Raw genomic sequence first — 23016 nt, 5'->3', positions numbered from 1 at the left:
ATCTCTTTGTCAGATATGATAGTATATTTTTTTGCAGAGATGAGAATAAGTATTATTAAAATTAATAAAAGGACGACGAAGGGATAATTAATGATTTATAGTATTAACCAGTTAACCGTTTGTGTGGATAACATATTAGATGTTTTCAAGCTGGTGTTGATGGTGATTTTTAGTTCAGGGCTAAATCTGTAAAACCCTATATTTAATGTGCCGTCACTCTATAAAGAAACAGAGCCATGTAAAAGTGATGAGTGTTCAACCTCTTCACTTGCAAGTGGCCACACTCATGCTGCTAAACCGGCCCCCTTTCCATCGACCAATCAGGTTATTTTAAACTCGCCACGACGCATTGGAAGTGTGGCCACGCCCTAACTTGCCGGCCCCACTTCCCATTGAACAATCAGGTCGCTCTAAAACCGCCACACTCATACCAGAAGTGTAGCGACGCCCATGCTTGGTCGGCCCTCTTATATTAACCAATCAGGTTGATCCAAACTCGCCATAGTGTTGAAAAGGAGGAAACCACGCCAGATGGTCTTTAAGTTAATTGGCTTCTAAAAAACCGTGCCCACATACTAATGGCTTGCCAAACCTGCCAAAACATGCCAGACGCGCATACCAGGTGCACATGCCAAACGCGCATGCCAAAACATGCGAAAAACGCGCATTCCAAGCGCACACACCAAACGCGCATGCCAAACATGCGAAAACACGCATGCCAGGCGCACATGCCAAATGCGCATGCCAAACATGCCAAACGCGCCACTTACCGTGGCAGCATGCCAAAACTTGCCAGCCCAATCTCCGAGCGTGACCAGCTTCACAACGGACTTCAATTTGGCTAGCCTGAACCCTAGGCGCGGACATGCTCTAGTGGCGGTGGATAAAACCCTAATTCCTATCGTGGCACAAAACTATGCCACCTCGGTCCCGCAACATCCCTCCTGAGTTTTACTGTCGGGCTGTTTTCACTTTCTAAACGAGATCAAACCCTAAATATTCACGCAGGGAGATAGGAATTGTCTTCCGATCAGAATAGAGGGGAGGACCGTCAAAATCCGAGTTCGTATGAGAATTCTACAACGATTTTAGTAAGGGGCGCTAATCAGGGTTTCATCATGCCAAACCCTAATTTAGTAAAAGTTGTCGGGCGCCGACAGAAAGTAGCCATAATCAACGGCTACCCTTCCTCCTGAGATGCAATCTCAGCCGTCCAGGTTGGCCACCAAACTGACAGACTTGTGGCAACTTTTAGGCGACCAGCCGCCTAAATCCAGTGTCCATGGCCGCGCCAGGCGCCACTTACATCACCATGCACGAGCCATGCCAGCCACACCATCCATGCCACAATGCTTCTAGCGCGTTAAATGCGCCATTGCCAACAGAAGGTAGCCATAATCAACGGCTACCCTTCCTCCTGAGATGCAATCTCATCCATCCAAGTTTTTCACCGAATTGACAGACTCGTGGCAACTCTTAGGCGACCAGCCTCCTAAATCCAGTGGCCATGGCTACGCCAAGCGCCACTTACGCCACCGTGCCAATGGCATGCACAAGCAATGCCGCAATGCCACTGGCGCGCGTTAAAAGCGCCACTACGCCATTATCAGGCGCCGACAGAAGGTAGCCATGATCAACGACTACCCTTCCTCATGAGATACGATCTCATCCATCCAAGTTCTCCACCGAGCTCGTAAGCTTGTGGAAAATTTCAGGCGACCAGCCAATAGCAGCACATGCTATTTTCCTGCGGCAAGCCTATCAAATTTAATTTGCCGCACGTAGCAAAGTGCTACATGTTTCCGACGAAAACACTCGAGACATCAAACATGTCACAAACTGGAAGATGCTAATAGGGTATTGGTTTGGCGGTTTACAGCGTGCGGCGTGCAAAACGCCCGTTACAAGAAAGTGTCATAAAGCAGGGCGGTTAGTAATGGCAAGGAGTAATGGCGTGAGCGGATCCACCTCCCTCATTATGGAAACATAAATCCGACGTTACACATTACTCTTCCACCACTCAATCGCTTCCACTTCTTATGAGACCAGGGTATGTTTATTTATGACTTGTATAAATAGGTCTCACCTATATCCACCAAACAACAAGTTTTGGTCAAGAGAATAATACCACATCCAGAAATCATCTGATAGCTTTTCATTCAGCTAGGCAGTTCAACTTTCTGATACAAGTCACAAAACACCCACACTTCTAGAATCAACTATTCTGGTCTCAACACTTTCTTCACTTCCATCCCTAAGACCAGCCCTTCTCCTTCACTTTGTGACCGAAGCAAGCCTAGAACGACCATTTCTTGGTTTAGGCCAGGATTGTACAGATTGATCTCTCGAATCAAAAGTACTCCCGTGCAGTACATTGTTTAGGGTTTAGACTTGTTTCTCATCCACACACACGAAATTACCGAAACCAGCAGAAACCGTTTTCACCCATAAACAATTGGCGACCATAGTGGGAGATTAATCTCTCGGCTACAATATCAATTTTCAATTCCCAATTTCATTTCCATTCCAATTGGTCTTGGGCCAAATTTAAACCCATTTTCAATTTCCTAAATTCCTCAAGATGGTTGATCTTAGGAATGCTTCAGAAACCCTCAATCCCAATTTTACTTCTCCTAGCACCGAAAATACTCCGCATGTTATCGCTGAATCCGTTCTTTCATTCAAAACCATTGTCGAGGCTACCGAGTCTCGATATTTAACAACTATTCATGATTTGACGAAAATCCTAAATGATATTGTCGAGAATTAAGTTACTATTGTCAAGATGCAGAACAGAGTATTTACGCTTCTGAAAGCACTCACGGCTCAACTGTCAAAGGAACCAACGCATATTCATTCGGTAGGAAACTCTATCAACCATTCATTTTAGATCAACGCTGATGGTGGTAGTCTCTTTTCCAAGATTAATATTCCTACTCCAAGTGAGGAGGATAAAGCCTATGATGACTCTGAATGGAAAGGTATCCACCAAGCTAACTTGTCTTCTCATGAAGATCAAAATATGTTTCCTCAAGATCAGAACGAAGACTCGTGGGATTTATCACGTTCTCATCAGAGTCCTCCCAATAAAAAGGTGATTTCATTATGTGCATCCTTCCTGGAGGATATCAATTCCCATATTGCATCAGAAGCTGTTAAGAGATCCGCTACTGCTTTACTCAGTCGATATGAACCGCTCCGGAATGAAGAAGCTCGTAAAGATGTTCAGGAAAGCATGCGTCTTCCTAATAAAATATCCAGCCTCCGGTCAATCGCTAATGAAGGAAGAAAGAGAAAAACTCCAGCAGCGGAACAACAACCCAAACGTGCGGCACTAGCGCATCAGATGGATTCACCCCAGAAGGTCGCGTCTAAGGTTCTTATGCGACAACAAGAAACTGGATATGCTGATCCAAACTTCCCGTTCCCGATCGAGAAGATAATCGAACTCCTGGAAGTATGGATTTAAGTCGATGCCGTCAAACCACCGCATGTTAGGCGCCTACCAACTGAAGAACAAATAGCAAATCCCAAGTATTTCCATTACCACAGGTTCTTCAATCATCCTACCAGTGAATGCAATGCTCTGAAACGCATCGTCCAAGAAAAGATAGATTCAGGGGTATTGCGCCTGGGGACTGGAGATTCTCCGTCTTTTCGCGGATCAGCGTAAAGATGTTACATAGACAATAAAGGACGACTAGGGACTTCTCGCGTCCAGGAGCCAGAGACGCCGCTACTCCTAATATTTCTTCGAGCATGGCGCCTCCAATCATTACCAGGGGTGCCACCACTTCTTCGTAAGGACGCGAGGCTGGAGGAGCCAGAGGAAACCAATCTTTCCCATTACCATTATCAATTTTATGGAGAGACAGGAAGTTCTTGCCAAGACTCAGACGGACATGGCCACAACTCAGAAATAGCCGCTTCAACATTCTCTCCAGAAGCCGCTCCGCTTCAACGTTCTCTCCAGAAGTCGCCCCGCTTCAAAGTTTCAACGTTCTCTCCAGAAGTCTCTCCGCTTCAACGTTCTCTCCAGAAGTCGCTCCGCCTCAACGTTCGCTCCAGCAGCCGCCCACTTCAGCGTTCCGCTCCATAAGCCTCAACGTCCTCTCCAGGAGCCGAAGCCGGTTCAACACACTCCTCCCTGTCAAGGATCGTGATCGCAGCCAGCCAAGGTTCATAGTTGTGGCCACCTTTTGTTTCATCCCATCAAAAACCCGGGGACTTTTATTCGTCTATCAACCTGTTATCATCCTGATGTCAACACTAACACCTGATGCTGCCCACTCACGGAAGAGCCTAAAATACCCAAAGCCCAATCACGCGCGAAAGGCATGCCTAGTGGATACATAGATAAGTAACTATCCTTAAACTAAATATTTCATATCTATTAGGAATATTCAATAAATTTTGAATATCTTAATATTGAGACGTGCAAATTCCTCAACACCACTATTGTGTTGTTAGGCATACTGCCTCAACACGCTTTTCTCTTAGTGTTGAGACGTGAAAATTTCTCAATACTCACCACTGTTGTCGGGCATCAACAAATCCTTTTCTCTTAGTGTTGAGACGTGCAAATTCCTCAACACTCACCACTGTGTTTCCGGGCATCAAAACATCCTTATCTCTTAGTGTTGAGACGTGCAAATTCCTCAACACTCACCACTGTGTTGTCGGGAATCAACACATCCTTTTCCCTTAGTGTTGAGACGTGCAAATTCCTCAACACTCACCACTGTGTTACCGGGCATCAAAACATCCTTATCTCTTAGTTTTGAGACGTGAAAATTCCTCAACACTCACCACGGTGTTGCCGGGCATCAACACATCCTTTTCTCTTAGTGTTGAGACTTGCAAATTCCTCAACACTCACCACTATGTTGCCGGGCATCAACACATCCTTTTCTCTTAGTGGTGAGACGTGCAAATTCCTCAACACTCACCACTGTGTTGCCGGGCATCAACACAACCTTATCTCTTAGTGTTGAGACGTTCAAATTCCTCAACACTCACCACTGTGTTGCCGGGAATCAACACATCCTTATCTCTTAGTGTTGAGACGTGAAAATTCCTCAACACTCACCACGGTGTTGCTGGGCATCAACACATCCTTTTCTCTTAGTGTTGAGACGTGCAAATTCCTCAATACTCACCACTCTGTTGTCGGGCATCAACGCATCCTTATCTCTTAGTGTTGAGACGTGCAAATTCCTCAACACTCACCACTGTGTTTCCGGGCATCAACACATCCTTTTATCTTAGTGTTGAGACCTTCAAATTCCTCAACACTCACCACCATGTTGTCGGGCATTAACACATCCTTTTCTCTTAGTGTTGAGACGCGCAAATTCTTCAACACTCACCACTGTGTTGTCGGGCATCAACACATCCTTATCTCTTAGTGTTGAGACGTAAAAATTCCTCAACACCCACCACTGTGTTGTCGGGCATCAACACATCCTTTTCTCTTAGTGTTGAGACGTGCAAAATTCTCAACACTCACCACCGTGTTGCCGGGCATCAATACATCCTTTTCTCTTAGTGTTGAGACATGCAAATTCCTCAACACTCACCACTGTGTTGCCGGGCATCAACACATCATTTCTCTTAGTGTTGAAATGTGCAAATTCCTCAACACTCAATACTGTGTTGCCAGGAAAACTGCCTCAACACATTTTTCCTCTTAGTGTTGAGATGTTCAAATTCCTCAACACTCACTACTATGTTGTCATGCATACTGCCTCAATACATTATAGTGTTGACGGCTCAACCACCTCAACACTCATCTTTGTATTCAAGGATCGTTGCACAAATAATACATGGCACCAGTACTCCGTTCCCAAGACAGAAGTGCGCCAGCACAAAGATTGCAGACTGCTCATCTCTCTGAACAAAGGTCAATCGAATTTTTCTGGTTATCTTCTCATGTCTTTCCCTTTCGATTCTTTATCCTTTTTCTGTCACCATATCATGCTTACCCCGCAACAATGTCACTGTTACGTGCTAAGCAGGGGACTTAATATTGATGGTGGTTTTTAGTTCAGGGATAAATCTGTAAAACCCTACATTTAATGTGCCGTCACTCTGCAAAGAAACAGATCCATGTAAAAGTGATGAGTGTTCAACCTCTTCACTAGCGCATTTATTGAGCAATAAAGGGAGGTGTGGCCATGCCATAGGCCAGCCGGCGCCACTTGCAAGTGGCCACACTCATGCTGCTAAACCGGTCCCCTTTCCATCGACCAATCAGGTCGCTTTAAACCCGCCACGACGCACTGGAAGTGTGGCCACGCCCTAGCTTGCCGGCCCCACTTCCCATCGACCAATCAGGTCGTCATAAAACCGCCACACTCATACCAGAAGTGTAGCCACGCCCATACTTGGCCGACCCTCTTATATTAACCAATCAGGTTGCTCCAAACTCGCCACAGTTTTGAAAAGGAGGAAACCACGCCTGATGGTCGCAAATCCAATTGGCTTCCAAAAAACCGTGCCCACATGCTAATGGCTTGCCAAACCTGCTAAAACATGCCAGACGCGCATACCATCTGCACATGCCAAACGCGCATGCCAAGCGCACATGCCAAACGCGCATGCCAAACATACAAAACGCGCCATTTACCGCGACAGCATGCCAAAACTTTCCAGCCCACTCTCCGTGCGTGACCAGCTTCACAACGGACTTTAATTTTGCTAGCCTGAACCCTATGAGGGGCCACTCTCTAGTGGCCGTGGATAAAACCCTAATTCCTAATCGTGGCACAAAACTATGTCACCTCGGGCCCGCAACATCCCTCTTGAATTCTTCCGGAGTTTTACTGTCGGGTTGTTTTCACCTCCTAAACGAGCCCAAACCCTACATATTACACCGTGGGAAGATAGGAAATTATTTTCCGATTATAATGGAGGGCGGACCGTCAAAATCCGAGTTCGTATGAGAATTTTACAACGATTTTAGTAAGGGGCGCTAATTAGGGTTTCGAAATTCCAAACCCTAATTGAGACTAAGTTGTTGGGCGCCGACAAAAGGTAGCCATAATCAACGGCTACCCTTCCTCCTGAGATGCGATCTCAGCCGTCCAAGTTGGCCACCAAACTGACAGACTTGTGGTAACTTTTAGGCGACCAGCCGCCTAAATCCAATGGCCAAGGCCATGCCAGGCGCCACTTACATCACCATGCACGAGCCATGCCAGCTATACCATCCATGTCGCAATTTTTCTAGCGCGTTAAAGGCGCCACTGCCAATAGAAGGTAGCCATAATCAACGGATACCCTTCCTCCTGAGATGCAATCCCAGCCATCCAAGTTTTCCACCGAACTGACAGACTCGTGACAACTTTTAGGCGACCAGCCGCCTAAATCCAGTGGCCGTGGGTACGCCAGGCACCACTTACGCCACCATGCCACTGGTATGCACAAGCCATGCCAGCCATGTCGCAATTCCACTGGCGCGCGTTAAAAGCGCCACTACGCCATTATCAGGCGCCGACAGAAGGTAGCCATAATCAACGGCTACCCTTCCTCATGAGATGCGATCTCAGCCATCCAAGTTCGCCATCGAGCTGGCAAGCTTGTGGCAAGTTTCAGGCGACCAGCCAATAGCATCACATGCTATTTTCCAGCGGCAAGCCTATCAAATTTAATTTACCGCACGTAGCAAAGTGTTACATGTTTTCCACGAAAACACTCGAGACATCAAACATGTCACAAACTGAGAGATGCTCATCAGGGTATTGGTCTGACGGTTTACAGCGTGCGGCGTGCAAAACTCCCGTTACAAGAAAGTGTCATAAAGCAGGGCGGTTAGTAATGGAAAGGAGTAATGGCGTGAGCGGATCCACCTCCCTCATTATGGAAATATAAATCCCAACGTTACACATTAATCTTCCACCACTCAATCGCTTCCACTTCTTATGAGACCAGGGTACGTTTTATTTGCGACTTGTACAAATAGGTCTCACCTATTTCCACCAAACAACAAGTTTTGGTCAGGAGAATAATACCACATCCAGAAATCATCTGATAGCTTTTCATTCAGCTAGCCAGTTCAACTTTCTGATACAAGTCACAAAACACCCACACTTGCAGAATCAACTATTCTGGTCTTTACACTTTCTTCGCTTCCCTCCCTAAGACCAGCCATTCTTTTTCACTTTGTGACCGAAGCAAGCCTGGAACGGCCATTTCTTGGTTTAGGCCAGGATTGTACAGATTGATCTCTCGAATCAAAAGTACTCCCTTGCAGTACATTGTTTAGGGTTTAGACTTGTTTCTCATCCACACACACGAAATTACTGAAACTAGCAGAAACCGTTTTCACCCATAAACAACTGGTTTTTATGGGTACATCAAATCATATATTTTGTCATGTTTGCACCCATTATGGTTATAGAAAAGTGGCAAACATAACTAGATAAGTGGCAGATATACCACTTAGCCAGGTATCATATAGCCTCTACCGAGCAATCAAGAATCCATCGCTCAGTGGTCACTATACCGCATGATGGTCATTAATTATAATGCCAACGATTTGAGTTTGTTGTTCCGACCTATGTTCATTGCTTAATGGTAGGGCTGCCAACGGGTACCCCATTACTCGGACTGGAACCGGTTGAATCGGGTACGGTTCCGGGTCTTAATACTAGACCCATTAGTACTTTAGATACCCGACGGGTAGACCCGATAAGGAACTTTTTTTTTTTGATCCTTATCGGGTCTACACGGCGGGTCTAGGGTACCCTGTATAATGGTACTAAATAATCAAATTTGAGAGCATATGAAGCCTTAATGGAAGATATTACACTTGAAGTGTTACTGGACTCGGTATGGTATCAACAAGCATTATGTTAATTTGTTACCATGAGTATCTTGTACAATCAGGGTACTAGATATGATTCGTATCAAATTATCTTCACAAAATTGGTCAAAAAGACCAAAAGCAAGAATTTTTGGGTGAAATAGATTTCTAGGTTTAGATACTGTTTATATAGTCAAAAATCAGAAATATATTGTTTAAATAACCAATTTGGTTATTTCACCCAGAATATTTTTTATGAATTAATTGGAACAAACCAATATGTCCCTATCTTCTTCAAATGTTTACTGGGTTGGAGAAGAACAGAGTAATCTGCAAAAAAACAGAGTACAGCAAAAAAAAACACACGGGGTACAGCAAAAAACAACAACAGAGTACAGCAAAAAAACAACAGAATTAATTGCTACGTTTTACGAATTAATTGCAAGCAAAACAGAGTACGTAAAACAGAACAAAAAACAGAGTATGTAAAACAGAGTACGTAAAACAGAGCTTGTACAGCAAAACAGAGCACGTAAAATAGAGCTTGTACACCAAAAAAAAAGAGTACGTAAAACAGAGCTTGTACAACATTCAACCACTGTAACTGCAAAATCCTTCCAGCTTCCCTGTAAGAAGTTACAAGACCACCTGCAGTTCACTACCTTCTCTGTCAGGCCAAGTGCTATAGCAACAACTCCACTGCCATAGTTTAATAACTTCAATCCATTGCATATCCTTCATCTCTGCCTCATGCCAACCACAACTGCCATCACCTGCACATTTGTAATGTCATCTCCTGCATTCATTCCATTGCAATACTAACCAGTCCACCTGACACTCCACTAGAACCAGTTTCTCCATCATCAAAACAACACCACCAGTACCCATTATCTCCATTACTGCCACCAGATCCAACAATTGCAACTGCAACCAAACTCCAGTACAAGCACCTCCGTTGCATTACATTTAACTGCAACGGCATCAGTTTCATATCCTCGACATCACAACAATCTCATTTCAGCATCACCCCTGCAACTACTTCATAACCAGCTGCAGCTCATTCATAACTTTAACACAATCCCACGCCAAGGCATAGCCTGTAATTCTACCAGTTGCACACATCTCAGCACTTCATTTCAAATCTTGCAATAGCTGCTTCTAACTCAAATTCATCATAATCCTCACGGAAACAACACACATATCAACAATTACATTAGATGAAACCAGTTTCATCCTAGTTTAAACATGGGCGAAACCAAATTCCACCAAACATAAAACTGGATGAAATCAGTTTCATCTGAGTTTAAAAATGAGTGAAACTAATCAACTCGATCTAACACACAATGAAACCAGTTTCATCCTATATTAGACACAGGTGAAGCTAAATTCAAGCCAACGTAACATTAGATGAAACTATTATCATCCTAGTTTAAATATGGGTGAAACCAAATTCAATATACTGTTGAATTAGATGAAATTGGTTTCATCCTAGTTCAAACATGGATGAAAACAAAATTCTATTCAATCTAAGAAAGGATGAAATTGGTTTCCTCCTATTTTAAGCTTGTACGGAAACAAATTTCAATTTAAATCAATTTAAAACGGGATGAAACCAGTTTCATCCTAGTGTAAATGTGGATGGAACCAAATTCAGTTTCATCCTAATTATTAGAATGAAACCCAGTTTAGTATAGGATAAAACCGGTTTCATCCTTGTTTACAATGAGTGATACCTAATTCAAAAATCATAGATTCATCCTACCTATAGATGAAACCGGTTTCATCCTAGTTTAAAATGGGTGAAAGCAAATTCAACCCAATTTTAGTATAGGATGAAACCAGTTGCATGGTAGTTTAAAATGGGTGAAACCAAATTCAACAATTTCAACTCCATCCAAACCAGGATGAAACCCAATTTCATCCAAACCAAAGTCAATCAATTTCAGACTAGATTTTACATAAGCTTAACCTAGATGAAACTAGTTACATACAAACAAAATTCAATGAATTTTAAACTGGATTTTACAAAACTTAAACCAAGATGAAACCAGTTTAATCCAAACCATTTTCAATCATGTTTTAAGCTAGATTTACACAAGAAGAAAAAAACAGAATAAAATTTCACTCATAAAAATGATTCATTTCAGAAAATTAAGGTAGTTAACATCAATTCGTGTGAAATTGATGAGTTCTGATAATAAAATCATGAAAAAGAATTAGGATCGAGAAACTCACCAGTGAAATTGATGGAAGAGAAAACCCTAGGTTTGAATGAATTTGAGAACTCTCCATTTAATTAAGGTTGCCGGTGTTTTGTGGTGGTGGTGATATCAATGTTGACGATGATGTTGGTGTTTGCGGTGGTGGAGGAAGGTGGTGATGTTGGTTGTAGTTGTTGTAGATGCTGATGGTGGTGGTTGTAGTATTGTCGATGGTTGCGGTGGTGGAGAAAGGTGGTGGTGTTGGTTGTAGTTGTTGTAGATGATGATGGTGGTGGTTGTAGTTATTGTCGATGGTGGTGCTGATAGATATGCTTATAGTTGATGATGGTGGTGGTTGAGAAAGAGAAGATCGAGAGCAGAGAGCAGAAGAAGAAAGTAATGGAAACGGTGGAGAATTGAGAGATGGAGATCGATATTATCTAGTGAGGAAGAAGAAAGGTAAAGGTAATTGAATCAGTTTCAATTAAAAATTTTCACTGTCCATTTGACCCAGATGAAATCTCTACCCGTCCATTTGACCCAGAAAACACACCTTTTTGGCTATATAGCCAATTTTCTGAATTTTCTTGGTAACCAGTTCCCTTTCATTCCCTACCCGCATATTGACAAGGTTGTTAATGGGGTAACAAACTACCGAGGGATGTAAGTCAATAGCTATTTTATCCTATACGTATTTTGGTTCACCCCTAAACAATTTGGTACCCCTATTTGCAATCTTGCATATTGAGTATTAGTGGTTTATCTAATGTCCTGTCTTTGGTAGTTTATCTTTTTATATGTTTTCACGGTTTGTCGCCAATAGAAACTAGTACTACGTTAAGTTTATTAAGTAACTCGTGATCTATTTGACTCTTGAATCACATTCCAAAGGATGCTACAACTTGCAATTTTGAAGCCACCACCTTACCACGGATGGTTACTACAACACTCTGTTCCACTGAATACATGCAACATTAGACCCACAGGATGTCCATCTCGCAAGCATGAATTCCACTCAATAATCCAAACAGAGAAAGACCCATTAAATACGCGGAACGGATAGGTACCCGACTGTTTTAACGGGTCTGGTTCCAGGTCCAATAATTTTAGAATCGGATCCGGGAAAAATAAACGGTTCCGGTTTTGGGTAGTGTACTACCAGACCCATTGGCACCCTTACTTAGTGGTTCATCATTTAAATTCACAAATTAATTTAAGTTTATTAAGTAACTCGTGATCTATTTGACTCTTGAATCATATTCCAAAGGCTGCTACAACTTGCAATTTTGAAGCTACCACCGTACCACGGATGGTTACTACAACACTCAGTTCCCTCTGAATACATGCAGCATTAGACCCACAGTATGTCCATCTTGCAAGCATGAATTCCACTCGAAGGCCCATTAAATACGCAGAATCGATAGGTACCCGACTGTTTTAATGAGTCCGGTTCTGGGTCCAATAATTTTAGAATCGGACCCGGAAAAAATAAATGATTTTGGTTCTGAGTAGTGTACTACCGGACCCGTTGGCACCCTTACTTAATGGTTCATCATTTAACTTCACAAATTGATCTTTCTATAAGTAATTAATTTCAAACTCAATTCAACTCGACAGATCAATAATGTACGACCCCGACTGTGAGGGTTACCGGTGTCATTGTAGAAGGCTTCATTAGCACAAGTTGATATATCAATTCTCACTATCTATCAATTTTAATTTCAACAGTTGAAAATTCGTTGATTTTAACGGCTAATTTTCAAAGTAGTAGACGGTAGTATTATATGCTTCAGAATGTGCTCATTTTTGTAAGAAGATTATATCTCAGAAATATTAGTTTCCTATCTATCACAATTAAAATTTTATTAAGAAAAATATCGCTCAAAGTATGAGATAGTGTAAATATAAGAGTGTATTCAAAAGAGCAAATGAAAAGATTTTTTTTACCCGAAAATGCTAGCTTTACGGACAGAAAATCCCACCAAATATCCCGACTCAAACAAATAGTAAGGCCCCATTTTTACCTATTGACTATCCAATGCTAGAGGACTACCCAAATCCCGTCCGACCCCTCACAGGATTTTTGACGAGATTATTTTCGGTAGGTGTAGCATTACTCTTTTTTTTTATCTTATGTTCAAATATTTTGAAATACAGGTTCTACCGCATAACATTACTCTTTTTATCTATGTTCAAATATCTTGAAATACAGGTACGGTTTCGAGATATTAAAAGATATTAATGGTGATTATATACTTGTGAAGATAATGGTAATAATGGTAACTCCACATTCTTTGTATGATTTAGGTCATACTTAGCAGCAGGTTTACAAACCTTCACATTCTGTTTACTGGGACATGATTCCTGCAGCAATAGTTTGGGTTATTTGGACAGAAAGAAACGCGCGCACTTTTGAGGAAAAACACATGTTTAAAACTGATTTGGATTTAATCATTGAAGCCAAATCCTTAGTAACTGCCTGGGCTTCAGCTTTTGGACATCGTAATATGTCTGTAGGTGACAACTGGGATGCAGTTTTTTTCTAAGTGTAATGTAGTTGTTTCTGTTTTTCTTTGCTACTCCTTGTAGCTTTTGTTGTATATTCTCATCTTTTAATAAAATCTCTTTCTATCAAAAAAGAAAAGAAAAGATAATGGTAATAATGGTTGGTGAAAGTAATGGTACTTGTATCGAGAGACTACGTTATCCACTAGCCCTTATGTCAACAACTCGGTTCCTTGTATATGCAAGTTTATCCCCCTAGATGTGGGTTCTCAATGATGTTGATATTCTTTTTAGCTAGGGCCTTAATGATGTTGATAGTTAAACGGATTTGGTAAAGCTTGGAGCACATATGAAGCAATCCAATTGGACCCAAATTGGAGTACCAACTTTTGTTGGAAGGGCTCAAAACGCTCGGAATGGTTCCAAAAAGAAATTCCAGCGGACGCGTATATATTCCTTTACTTTCCACTTTAGTTCACAGCAATCCTAGCCTTTGGATATGACAAAAGTTGATTAGTCAAACCTTTAATAGATCTCTTCCACTGTGTGACGCGGGTTTGTCTCTGTTGCTTACAGCCAAATAGTAAGCTTTTATTGACCAAATTGCATAATGACATAAACGTTCCTCAATGTGACCACTAATTTTTAGGGAGATCTTTCTTGGTGGACATCCATACAGTGACAACAAGGCATTCGGTGATATGTTCAATCCGCAGAATGTTACCCTACGTACCAACATGCATGGATGTACGTTGAAATTTCTAAACCCAATTAAAAGCCTCTGACATTGCATGCATTTAATGTAGTATCAATTTGATCATTTCTTCTATGTCAACTTAGCCGTCTTAACTTACTTTTGAGTTCTTGCCTGATTTCGATTGAATCAATCTCCTATAAATTGCGTCTTAGCTCCCTCTAACACTTCATATCAATCACCAACTATCTTACTTTAAATAAGGAGCTTCTTATTTCATCTGCTTATTCGTATCTTAATCTTGCTTTGGAAATATATACATTGAATAGTAATGGCGGGTTACTATGCCTATACCAATCTTACGTTCTTTTATCTTTTGTTTACCACACTGATGACGTTGAACAATTACAGCATTTCTGTTCAAGCCCAAACCCGAGTTGGATATTACTCGAGAACTTGTCCAAGAGCTGAAACCATAATCCGATCAACAGTCGGTACCCATTTTCGATCAAATCCCACCATCGCTGCTGGTCTACTTAGAATGCATTTTCATGATTGTTTTGTTCAGGGATGTGATGCATCTATCCTTATTGATGGAACTTCCACTGAAAAAACTGCTAGACCTAATCTTCTATTGAGAGGTTATGAAGTTATTGATGATGCAAAAACACAGCTTGAAGCTGCTTGCCCTAACGTCGTTTCTTGTGCTGATATTCTAGCCATTGCTGCTCGTGACTCTATTGTCGTGGTAACTATATAATTAATTTCTCTGTCATACTATATAATCTAACTGTTTTTTGATGTGTAAATAATTACGATCCTAATTAATATTGCAGAGTGGGGGTGCAAGCTGGTCGGTACCAACAGGTCGGTTAGACGGTCGGGTATCAATAGCATCAGAGACTGATAATCTACCTGGTTTTACAGACTCTATTGAAGTTCAAATACAGAAGTTTGTAGATAAAAAACTTAATACTCAAGATCTTGTTACTTTAGTTGGTAAGATATATTTTTATTTATAGCTATAATTTTCTGGTGAAAATGATCTTCTACGAGTTATGCGTTTATAAGCTACTAATTAGTGACATATTGTCGTTTTAATAGGAGGCCATACAATTGGGACATCAGCTTGTCAATTCTTCCGATACAGATTATACAATTTCAATGGAACTGGAACTTCCGACCCCACAATCAACCCATCATTTCTTACAACCTTACGAAATCTTTGTCCAGACAATGGCGATGCATCTAGACGTGTAGCACTAGACACTGGTAGCGAAAACAGATTCGACCAAAGTTATTACACGAACTTGGGGAATGGAAGAGGAGTTCTAGAATCTGATCAGAAGCTATGGAATGATGCCTCAACACGAACTTTTGTTCAACGCTTTTCAGGTCCATTTAGAGGCTTGAGCAGATTGATATTCAATGTTGAGTTCGGTCGGTCTATGGTGAAAATGAGTAATATTGAAGTGAAAACTGGTACACAAGGCGAGATTCGAAGAATTTGTTCTGCCATAAATTAACACGTAGTATAACTTGGCTCCGTTTGATGTTTTGTAAGAATTTGTTTCATGTCATTTATATGCATTGACGCATAACAATGTCATTTGTCAAGTATCATTCAACCAATAAATGTGTAATCGAATTGTGAAGTTCTATAAAAGTTGGGTAAACACGGAAACTAAACTATAAATTTGAAGAAAAAAAAATTAATGCATGATTGTATTCATAAGGTCACACTTTGCTTTGCATTCGTATTACAGATTCCAACCAAATAAAATTATATATTTAACGAGGACTTGCCGTGATTACCACTTGCCTTTTTCTTCTTTTAAAAAAAAGAAGAAATACTACATTAACAGGATGTGAGCTAAACACTGAACATGCATTAAACAGAAACTAGAAGCCTGTATAAGGTTTAGCAGGATGAAGTAAATTAGCTTTAGAAGCTAATTCATGACGGTTCAGACTGAATTATCCTTCTACGCTTTAGAAGATTACTACTAGACATTAGTTATACGATGAATTAATAATCACACTTCGGTTTTGCTCTCGCAATCATCTTTCATTTAGTTACAGGCACGTTCTCGATTGTGTTACCATTTAAAACTAAAGTTAGACATTGGTAATGTTGTTATAGTTATATGAAGTATGATAAAAAAAACGATATTCCAAGTGGAATTTCCGGCTGTCACTACAAAATAGAAGGCCTCTTGGGACGGTCAAAAAGCGTTCCAAGAAGCCGTAAAACCGTCCCAAGAAGCATTTGTGACGGTTTTGTGTCCGTCTCTTATTCTACCGTCACTAATATTTTTTTGTCATACTTTCTTTTAGGGACGGCCTAAAAATAACCTTAAATTAATTATCCCGTGACTTATAGGGACGGTCAGACCATGAACGTCCCAAATAACCATCTCTAAGGACGGTTTTGAAAAAAATGGCCGTCCCTAAAAACCACCTGTTTTGTAGTGTGTGGCTTAGTTTAATACTTTAAGTATTATCAAGATTAACTCCACCAAAATGAGAAAGGAATAGAAAATAAATAAATTAGCACCGAATTTTTTTTAACTAGCATCATGCATTAATGTGCGAGCCTTTTGAATTAGTGTTGTAACGATTGATCCATGCAACGACATATTCAAAAGTACTTTTTGACTTTTTGAGTTTCGACAGATAAGCTAAGACCAATAACCGAACTTATTTCCCCACCGAAAGCCTCTGTTACTCGCTCTTGACCAATTCGTCCCGACGGCCAACCAAATGACTACAATCCTGTTTTCACCTTTAAAGTTTAAATATAAGCAAAAGAAAGGGAAAAAAAAAAAAAAACTTTTTAACTTTGTCTAAAAATTTCTTTGTTAATTAAGTAATTTTGAGCAATAACGTAGCAACTCCTGGGCCGTTATAGATAGTAGCTAGCTTCAATGTTTTCTTTTTTTTTTTTTTTTTTTTTTTGCTCGGTAAATAAATTCATATATAGAATCGTTGCGTACATAATTTTAATGCACGAAAACCACATACAAACGTGTTGGGATTAGGTTTTTCAGATGATAGAGTCTTTTAAATCAAGATTGCTTATTGTTGAAGGGTGAATTTAGCTTTTGGTTCTACCCGTTCTAGTCCCACCAAGTGACCTCACTTTACTAAGAATGGTAACAGAGAGAGTTGCATTTCCATTATACTTTTTCCTTCCTTGTATAGACTTTCCCTAAAGTCTCTCTTTTTATGACATCATGACACATGTCCTAATTAAACCTCCTTAATTACTTCTAATGACATTCCTTAATATAACCTCCTCCTTATTTATTAATCCCTTCTTTGTCCTTCTTACCTCATGGGTATTTTCTCATTGGACTTGGGCTCTGTCCCCAAGTCCCCTTTTCTTGTACTAGGCTTAGCTCCCCTCTTAGGGGCACCCCGAACCCGTTAAGGGGTATTATTTTTTATGTATCAACATTAGTCTCCTGACAATTGGGTTAATTTTCAAATGACCCGGTAGTCAAATCACTTCACATTCTTGGTCACCACGTGTCACTGGAAGCGGGGCGGTTACTATACCATTTATGACGACGCTTTCCTTATATAAGACTATCGTGCTTCCAATCCGATCATCGGTTTCGAGCTCCTTGTTTCCGTTTTTTTTTCTTTTTTCTGTCGGATACCTTGCTCAGATGGCTCACTCACTTCACGGATACGTTTTAACCGTAGCACCTGTCCTTGCGCTGGTTTTGATGTTCAAGGAATTGGAATTGGTGCGTCTATCGCTGGTGAAAGTTGAGGTTGAGGCGCTTCATGAGCACAAACTAGAAAATAACGATTCTATGCGCGCTCAGTTCGCAGAACGTGATGAAGCATATCAAGCTTCTCAAAAGGTTGATCCCTCTGGGCACGTAACATCTGCGGTCCAGCACGTTTTAGACGATGCTTTCACTGCTCTGTATGCCTCTAATTCACTACTTATGGAGTCGTCGGTAATGACGGCGACTATAGAGCGTGCCATTACTGATTGTCGTTTACATACCTCCGGTCAGGCGATCCCGCGTCTTCCCGAGTATACCCTGTCTCTGGAGGCTGTTTCTGCGCTTGTGAGTTCGTCTTACCCCAAAGATGAACTTGCGCGCTTATTGGTGCTAAGAAAGGAGGTGGAGGTACTGTGGACTCTCAGGAGGATCCGTCAAGATAAGGCACACTTGACGAACATGAAGGTACTCTTGCGTTCGCTCGTGGAGCAAGAGCTAAAGGAAAAGTCATGCAGGACATCCGCAGGTTGGTAAGCGAGGCCAATTGGGAATTGTTTCAAGCCGAAATTCAGTGTGATGAAGGGCGTCTGATGGTGAAAGCCGTGGATATGGACATTGCCAGTTGTCGTACGTTGATAGTCGTCTAGGTTGCATGCTATTTTGGGAAGATATTGATTCATGCTCAAATATTGTTTACAAAGATGAAATTGAGAGAAAATGATGAAAATCGGGTGTTTGCAACATTTATAATTTTTACAAAACACTGTTACAAAGAACGATAACAAATATGCGTCACTGTTAGTGTATTGATAAGACCCCAGCTGATCTGTCGTTGTCACTGTAGCAAAACGACCGTCTTCTAGCGTCTTATGTTCTTCGTGTTCTTGGTGCAGCAGCAGAAGAAGAGTTTTCTGTAACTTGATTTTATCGCTCTGTTGATGCTATGTACCTCTCCCAAACTCTCCATAACCCCTTCTCTGATACTCCAGCACTCTTTATATACATGACAAGGACTCAAAATCCCTGTAATAACTTCGGAATTATCTTCATTAACTCTGCCATCTTCGGGAGTATTATGTTTCCTTTTTCTTCTCCTACACGCGTCTGCAGCTGCTGAATCTTCCTTATTTAACTCCTTCACGCTTCTGCAGCGGCCAAGATCTATCCAAACACGAGAAGCACACGTAAAATCACGTTGTAATCCCGTGATATTCTCATCCGCGCACGTACTCCCTGTTGTGTAGAAAATCCACGTGTTCAACCCACGTTTTTCGAATCTGAAGGACTTACAAGTCCTGTGTGAGTGTAACAGGCTGAAATGAGTCGATTGAAGTGATTGAATCTCGCCACAGCTCCTCCAAATTCAAAACAGCAAACTCTGCAGGTGAACAATATTCGAACCTGCACTTTCCCGCCAAAACCATGTAGAAGAAGGGTGTCCCCCTAACCAAACCGGGGGTGTGAATAGCAGCTTCCTTGCGGGGTGCCCTGGGGTTCCCCTCATCCAAACTATGGGTGCCAATAACAATTCCTCCAGGTGCTTTAGACAACTTTTCGAGCCGATTTTTTCCAAAAATGTTTATTTTCCAAAAATACCCACACACACATAAAACACCATAATAAGTGCAAAATCGAGTACCAGCAATACAGAAAATTGAGGAAAACTTAGACAAAAAAATGTGTCTATCATTGTTACCGCTCGTGATGCGGCTGACCAATTATTCGCGGATTCTTTGATTATGATGGCTACTATAGATCGCGCCATTTCTGATTGTCGTCTCTGGGTTTCTGACCAGGCAGCCCCACCACTTCTTGGGCACATTCTGACCTTGGCGGCTGTGTCTTCGCTTGTATCTCACCCCTACCTCGACGATAAGTTAGCGTGTTTGTCGGTACTAAGGGAGTAAGTTGGACTGCTATGGACGCTTAGGTTGATTCGTCAGGATAAGACACATAAAGAGTATGATGAGCATGAGGATACTCTCTCATTTGCCCGCGGGGCCGGAGCTGAGGGTAAAGTTATTCAGGATATCTACAAGTTAGTGAATGAAGTTGATCAGGACCTTTGTTTGTCCACCGCGCAATGTGATGACGACCGTTTGATGGTGGAGGCTTTGGACGCGGATATTGCTCGTTGTCGGGCATTAATAGCTGATTAGGTTGTATGTCCTTCTCTTTGTTTTAGTGTCCCCTTCGTGGCTCCACTGTTGTTCTTCCTATGCGTTTGCTCTGGATGAAGTATGAATAAAATTTTTCTTTGAGTTGGGATATTATTCTTCATTCTTTTTTTTTGTCACTTGTCACCAACTGGGATGAGTTAATGGTGTTGCCTGCCCCCCATCCTTCTTTTTTTTTCTTTTTTTTTGAGGGGTGTAGGGGGTTAGGTAAGTGGTGATAAAACACGCCTACTCCCCCTTTGTTTTATCGGGAAGGGGCGGAATGGGAAAGTGATGATAGACCGCGCCTACTCCCCCCCTCACTTTTTTATCAGAAGTATGCTTTGGGATGGGTGGGCATTGGTAGAACGCGCCTACTCCCCCTTTGTTTTTTATCAGAAGGGTGCGGTGGGATGGGAGGACGTTGGTAGAACGCGCCTACTCCCTCTTTCTTTTTATTAGAAGGGTGTGGTGGGATGGGCGAGCGATGGTTGAACGCGCCTACTCCCCCTTTATTTTTTATCAGAAGGGTATGGTGGGATGGACGTGCGTTGGTAGAACGTTCCTACTCCCCATTTCTTTTTTATCATAAGGGTGCGATGGAATGGGAAGGCGTTGGTAGAACGCACCTACTCCCCCTTTCTTTTGATCAGAAGGGTGTGGTGGGATGGGCGAGCGATGGTTGAACGCGCCTACTCCCCCTTTATTTTTTATCAGAAGGGTATGGTGGGATGGACGTGCGTTGGTAGAACGTTCCTACTCCCCATTTCTTTTTTATCATAAGGGTGCGATGGAATGGGAAGGCGTTGGTAGAACGCACCTACTCCCCCTTTCTTTTGATCAGAAGGGTGTGGTGGGATGGGCGAGCGATGGTTGAACGCGCCTACTCCCCCTTTATTTTTTATCAGAAGGGTATGGTGGGATGGACGTGCGTTGGTAGAACGTTCCTACTCCCCATTTCTTTTTTATCATAAGGGTGCGATGGAATGGGCAGGCGTTGGTAGAACGCGCCTACTTCCTCCCTTTTTTTTATCAGAAGGGTGCGGTGGGCTGGGCGGCCGTTGGTAAAATACGAGTACTCCTCATTTCTTTTTTATCAGAAGAAAGTGGTGGGATGGGCGGTTGTTGGTAGAACGCGCCTACTTCCCCTTTTGGCATTCCCATAGCCTGTTGTAGTTTTGTCAGCCGATCGGCGCCTTTGGCATTGCAGTGGCCTTTGTAGGTTTGTCATCTGTTTGGGAGCCTTTGGCATTCCCATGGCCTTTTGTAGGATTGTTAGCCGATTGGGCACTTTTGGCATTCCCATAGCCTTTTGTAGATTTGTCAGCCGACCGGGCGCCTTTGGCATTCCCGTAGCCTTGTAGATTTGCCATCTGATAGGGCGCCTTTGGCATTCTTCTTGTTAGCCGATTGGGCGCCTTTGGCATTCCGATAGCCTTTTATAGATTTGTTATCTGACCGGGCGTCTTTAGAATTCCCGTAGCCTTTTGTAGATTTGTCATCCGATTGGGTGCCTTTGTAATTCCCATGGCCTTTTATAATTTGTCAGCCGACCGGGCGCCTTTGGCATTCCCGCAACCTTTTGTAGATTTGTCAGCAGATTGGGTGCCTTTGGCATCCCCATGGCCTTTTGTAAATTTGTCAGCCGATTGGGTGTCTTTGGCATTCCCATGGCCTTTTGTAAATTTGTTAGCCGACCGGGGGCCTTTGACATTCCCGTAGCCTTTTGTAGATTTGTCAGCCGACCGGGCGCCTTTGGCATACCCATAGCCTTTTGTAGATTTGTCAGCCGACGGGCACCTTTGCCGTTCCTGTAGCCTTTGGTAGATTTGTCAGCCGACTGGGTGCCTTTGGAATTCCTGCACTCTTTTGTAGATTTGTCAGCCATTCAGGCGCCTTTGGCGTCCCTGTGACCTTTTCTCATCATATTGCCCATGAATTCTAAAAAGAGAAATTATTCTTACCACAAAAGAGGGATGTTTACAATTTTTAGTTTCATCTTTTGTATTCTTCTCCTTCCCCCCCTTTTTAGTTCAATGGCAAGGAAAGGGGTCGTACTCCATTATCTGTTTAGTTTCCTCGAGCTCCCAGAGGCGCGCTTGCGTTCGAATATACTTCTTATGGCAAAACATTCTTTCGTCGGGTGTCCCAATCTTCGATGGTAGTGGCAGTACTTGGCCGCTTTCTTATCCATTTTGTTGATATCAGCTGGATCTCCTTTTCGATAATCCACTAGTTCAGTAATTCGACTGCACGTTCCTTGCTGCAGGGCAGAGGGGGTGGTGGGTTTGATTTTCGCCTAGTCCATCCATTTCTTCCTTGGCTACCGCCGATGGTTTGGAGATGGTCCTTTCTCTCCCAATTAGTGTTGGGTCTTACATTGCGTGGTGCCTCAGATGCGGTGCTAACTGTGTGGCGCCAAGCAGGGTATATGGGTGTTTCTTCTATGCAGTCGGCGATCCTCTCAGCTGCTTCTTCTAGCTCAACAAAAGTCTGGAACCTGAAATTGACCAAGATCCCCTTAAAAGCTGGGATCATTCCTCGCACACAAATTTCAACAAGCGTTCCTTCACCGATGTCTTCATGACAGTCTAGTGCCAAGCGCCGGAACCGCAAGATGTACTTTCCTATTTCTTATCTTATCCATTGTCTGCTCTTGCTCAAGTCTATTGCCGTGATTTTCCTCTTGGTTGAATAGAATTTCCCAAGGAAGAGTGTGGACTTAGTTGGCCAAGAATCCACACTTTCCGCTTTTAAGTTATCATACCAGGTGAATGCCGTGCCTGTGAGCGATTTGGGGAATTCCCTTAGACACAATTTTCCATCGGAGGCTTTGTCGTTCATTTCTTATAGGAATCGTCTGAGATGTTCTCGTGTGTTCCCTTGTCCGTCGTATGTCTTGAATTTCGGA

General features: G+C 42.2%; 1 protein-coding gene across 1 annotated transcript; it reads left to right on the top strand.

Annotated features, from left to right (window-relative positions):
• Positions 1–14386: 14386 nt before the first annotated feature.
• Positions 14387–15911, top strand: LOC113353172 (cationic peroxidase 2-like). The gene is made up of 3 exons (XM_026596861.1): positions 14387–14954; positions 15043–15205; positions 15311–15911. Exons 1-3 carry the CDS (start codon positions 14538–14540, stop codon positions 15730–15732), a joined length of 1002 nt encoding a protein of 333 aa, XP_026452646.1. The 5' UTR covers positions 14387–14537; the 3' UTR covers positions 15733–15911.
• Positions 15912–23016: the final 7105 nt, after the last annotated feature.

This window comes from Papaver somniferum, chromosome 2 (assembly GCF_003573695.1).
Source record: "Papaver somniferum cultivar HN1 chromosome 2, ASM357369v1, whole genome shotgun sequence".
Taxonomy (NCBI): domain Eukaryota; kingdom Viridiplantae; phylum Streptophyta; class Magnoliopsida; order Ranunculales; family Papaveraceae; genus Papaver; species Papaver somniferum.
This window is presented reverse-complemented; position numbering and strand designations above follow the sequence as displayed.

Coding starts and splice junctions, on each gene's coding strand:
- LOC113353172 (XM_026596861.1), top strand. CDS start 14,538: ATGGCGGGTTACTATGCCTATACCAATCTTACGTTCTTTTATCTTTTG. Junction 14,955..15,042: donor CTCGTGACTCTATTGTCGTG/GTAACTATATAA, acceptor TTAATATTGCAG/AGTGGGGGTGCAAGCTGGTC. Junction 15,206..15,310: donor AGATCTTGTTACTTTAGTTG/GTAAGATATATT, acceptor TCGTTTTAATAG/GAGGCCATACAATTGGGACA.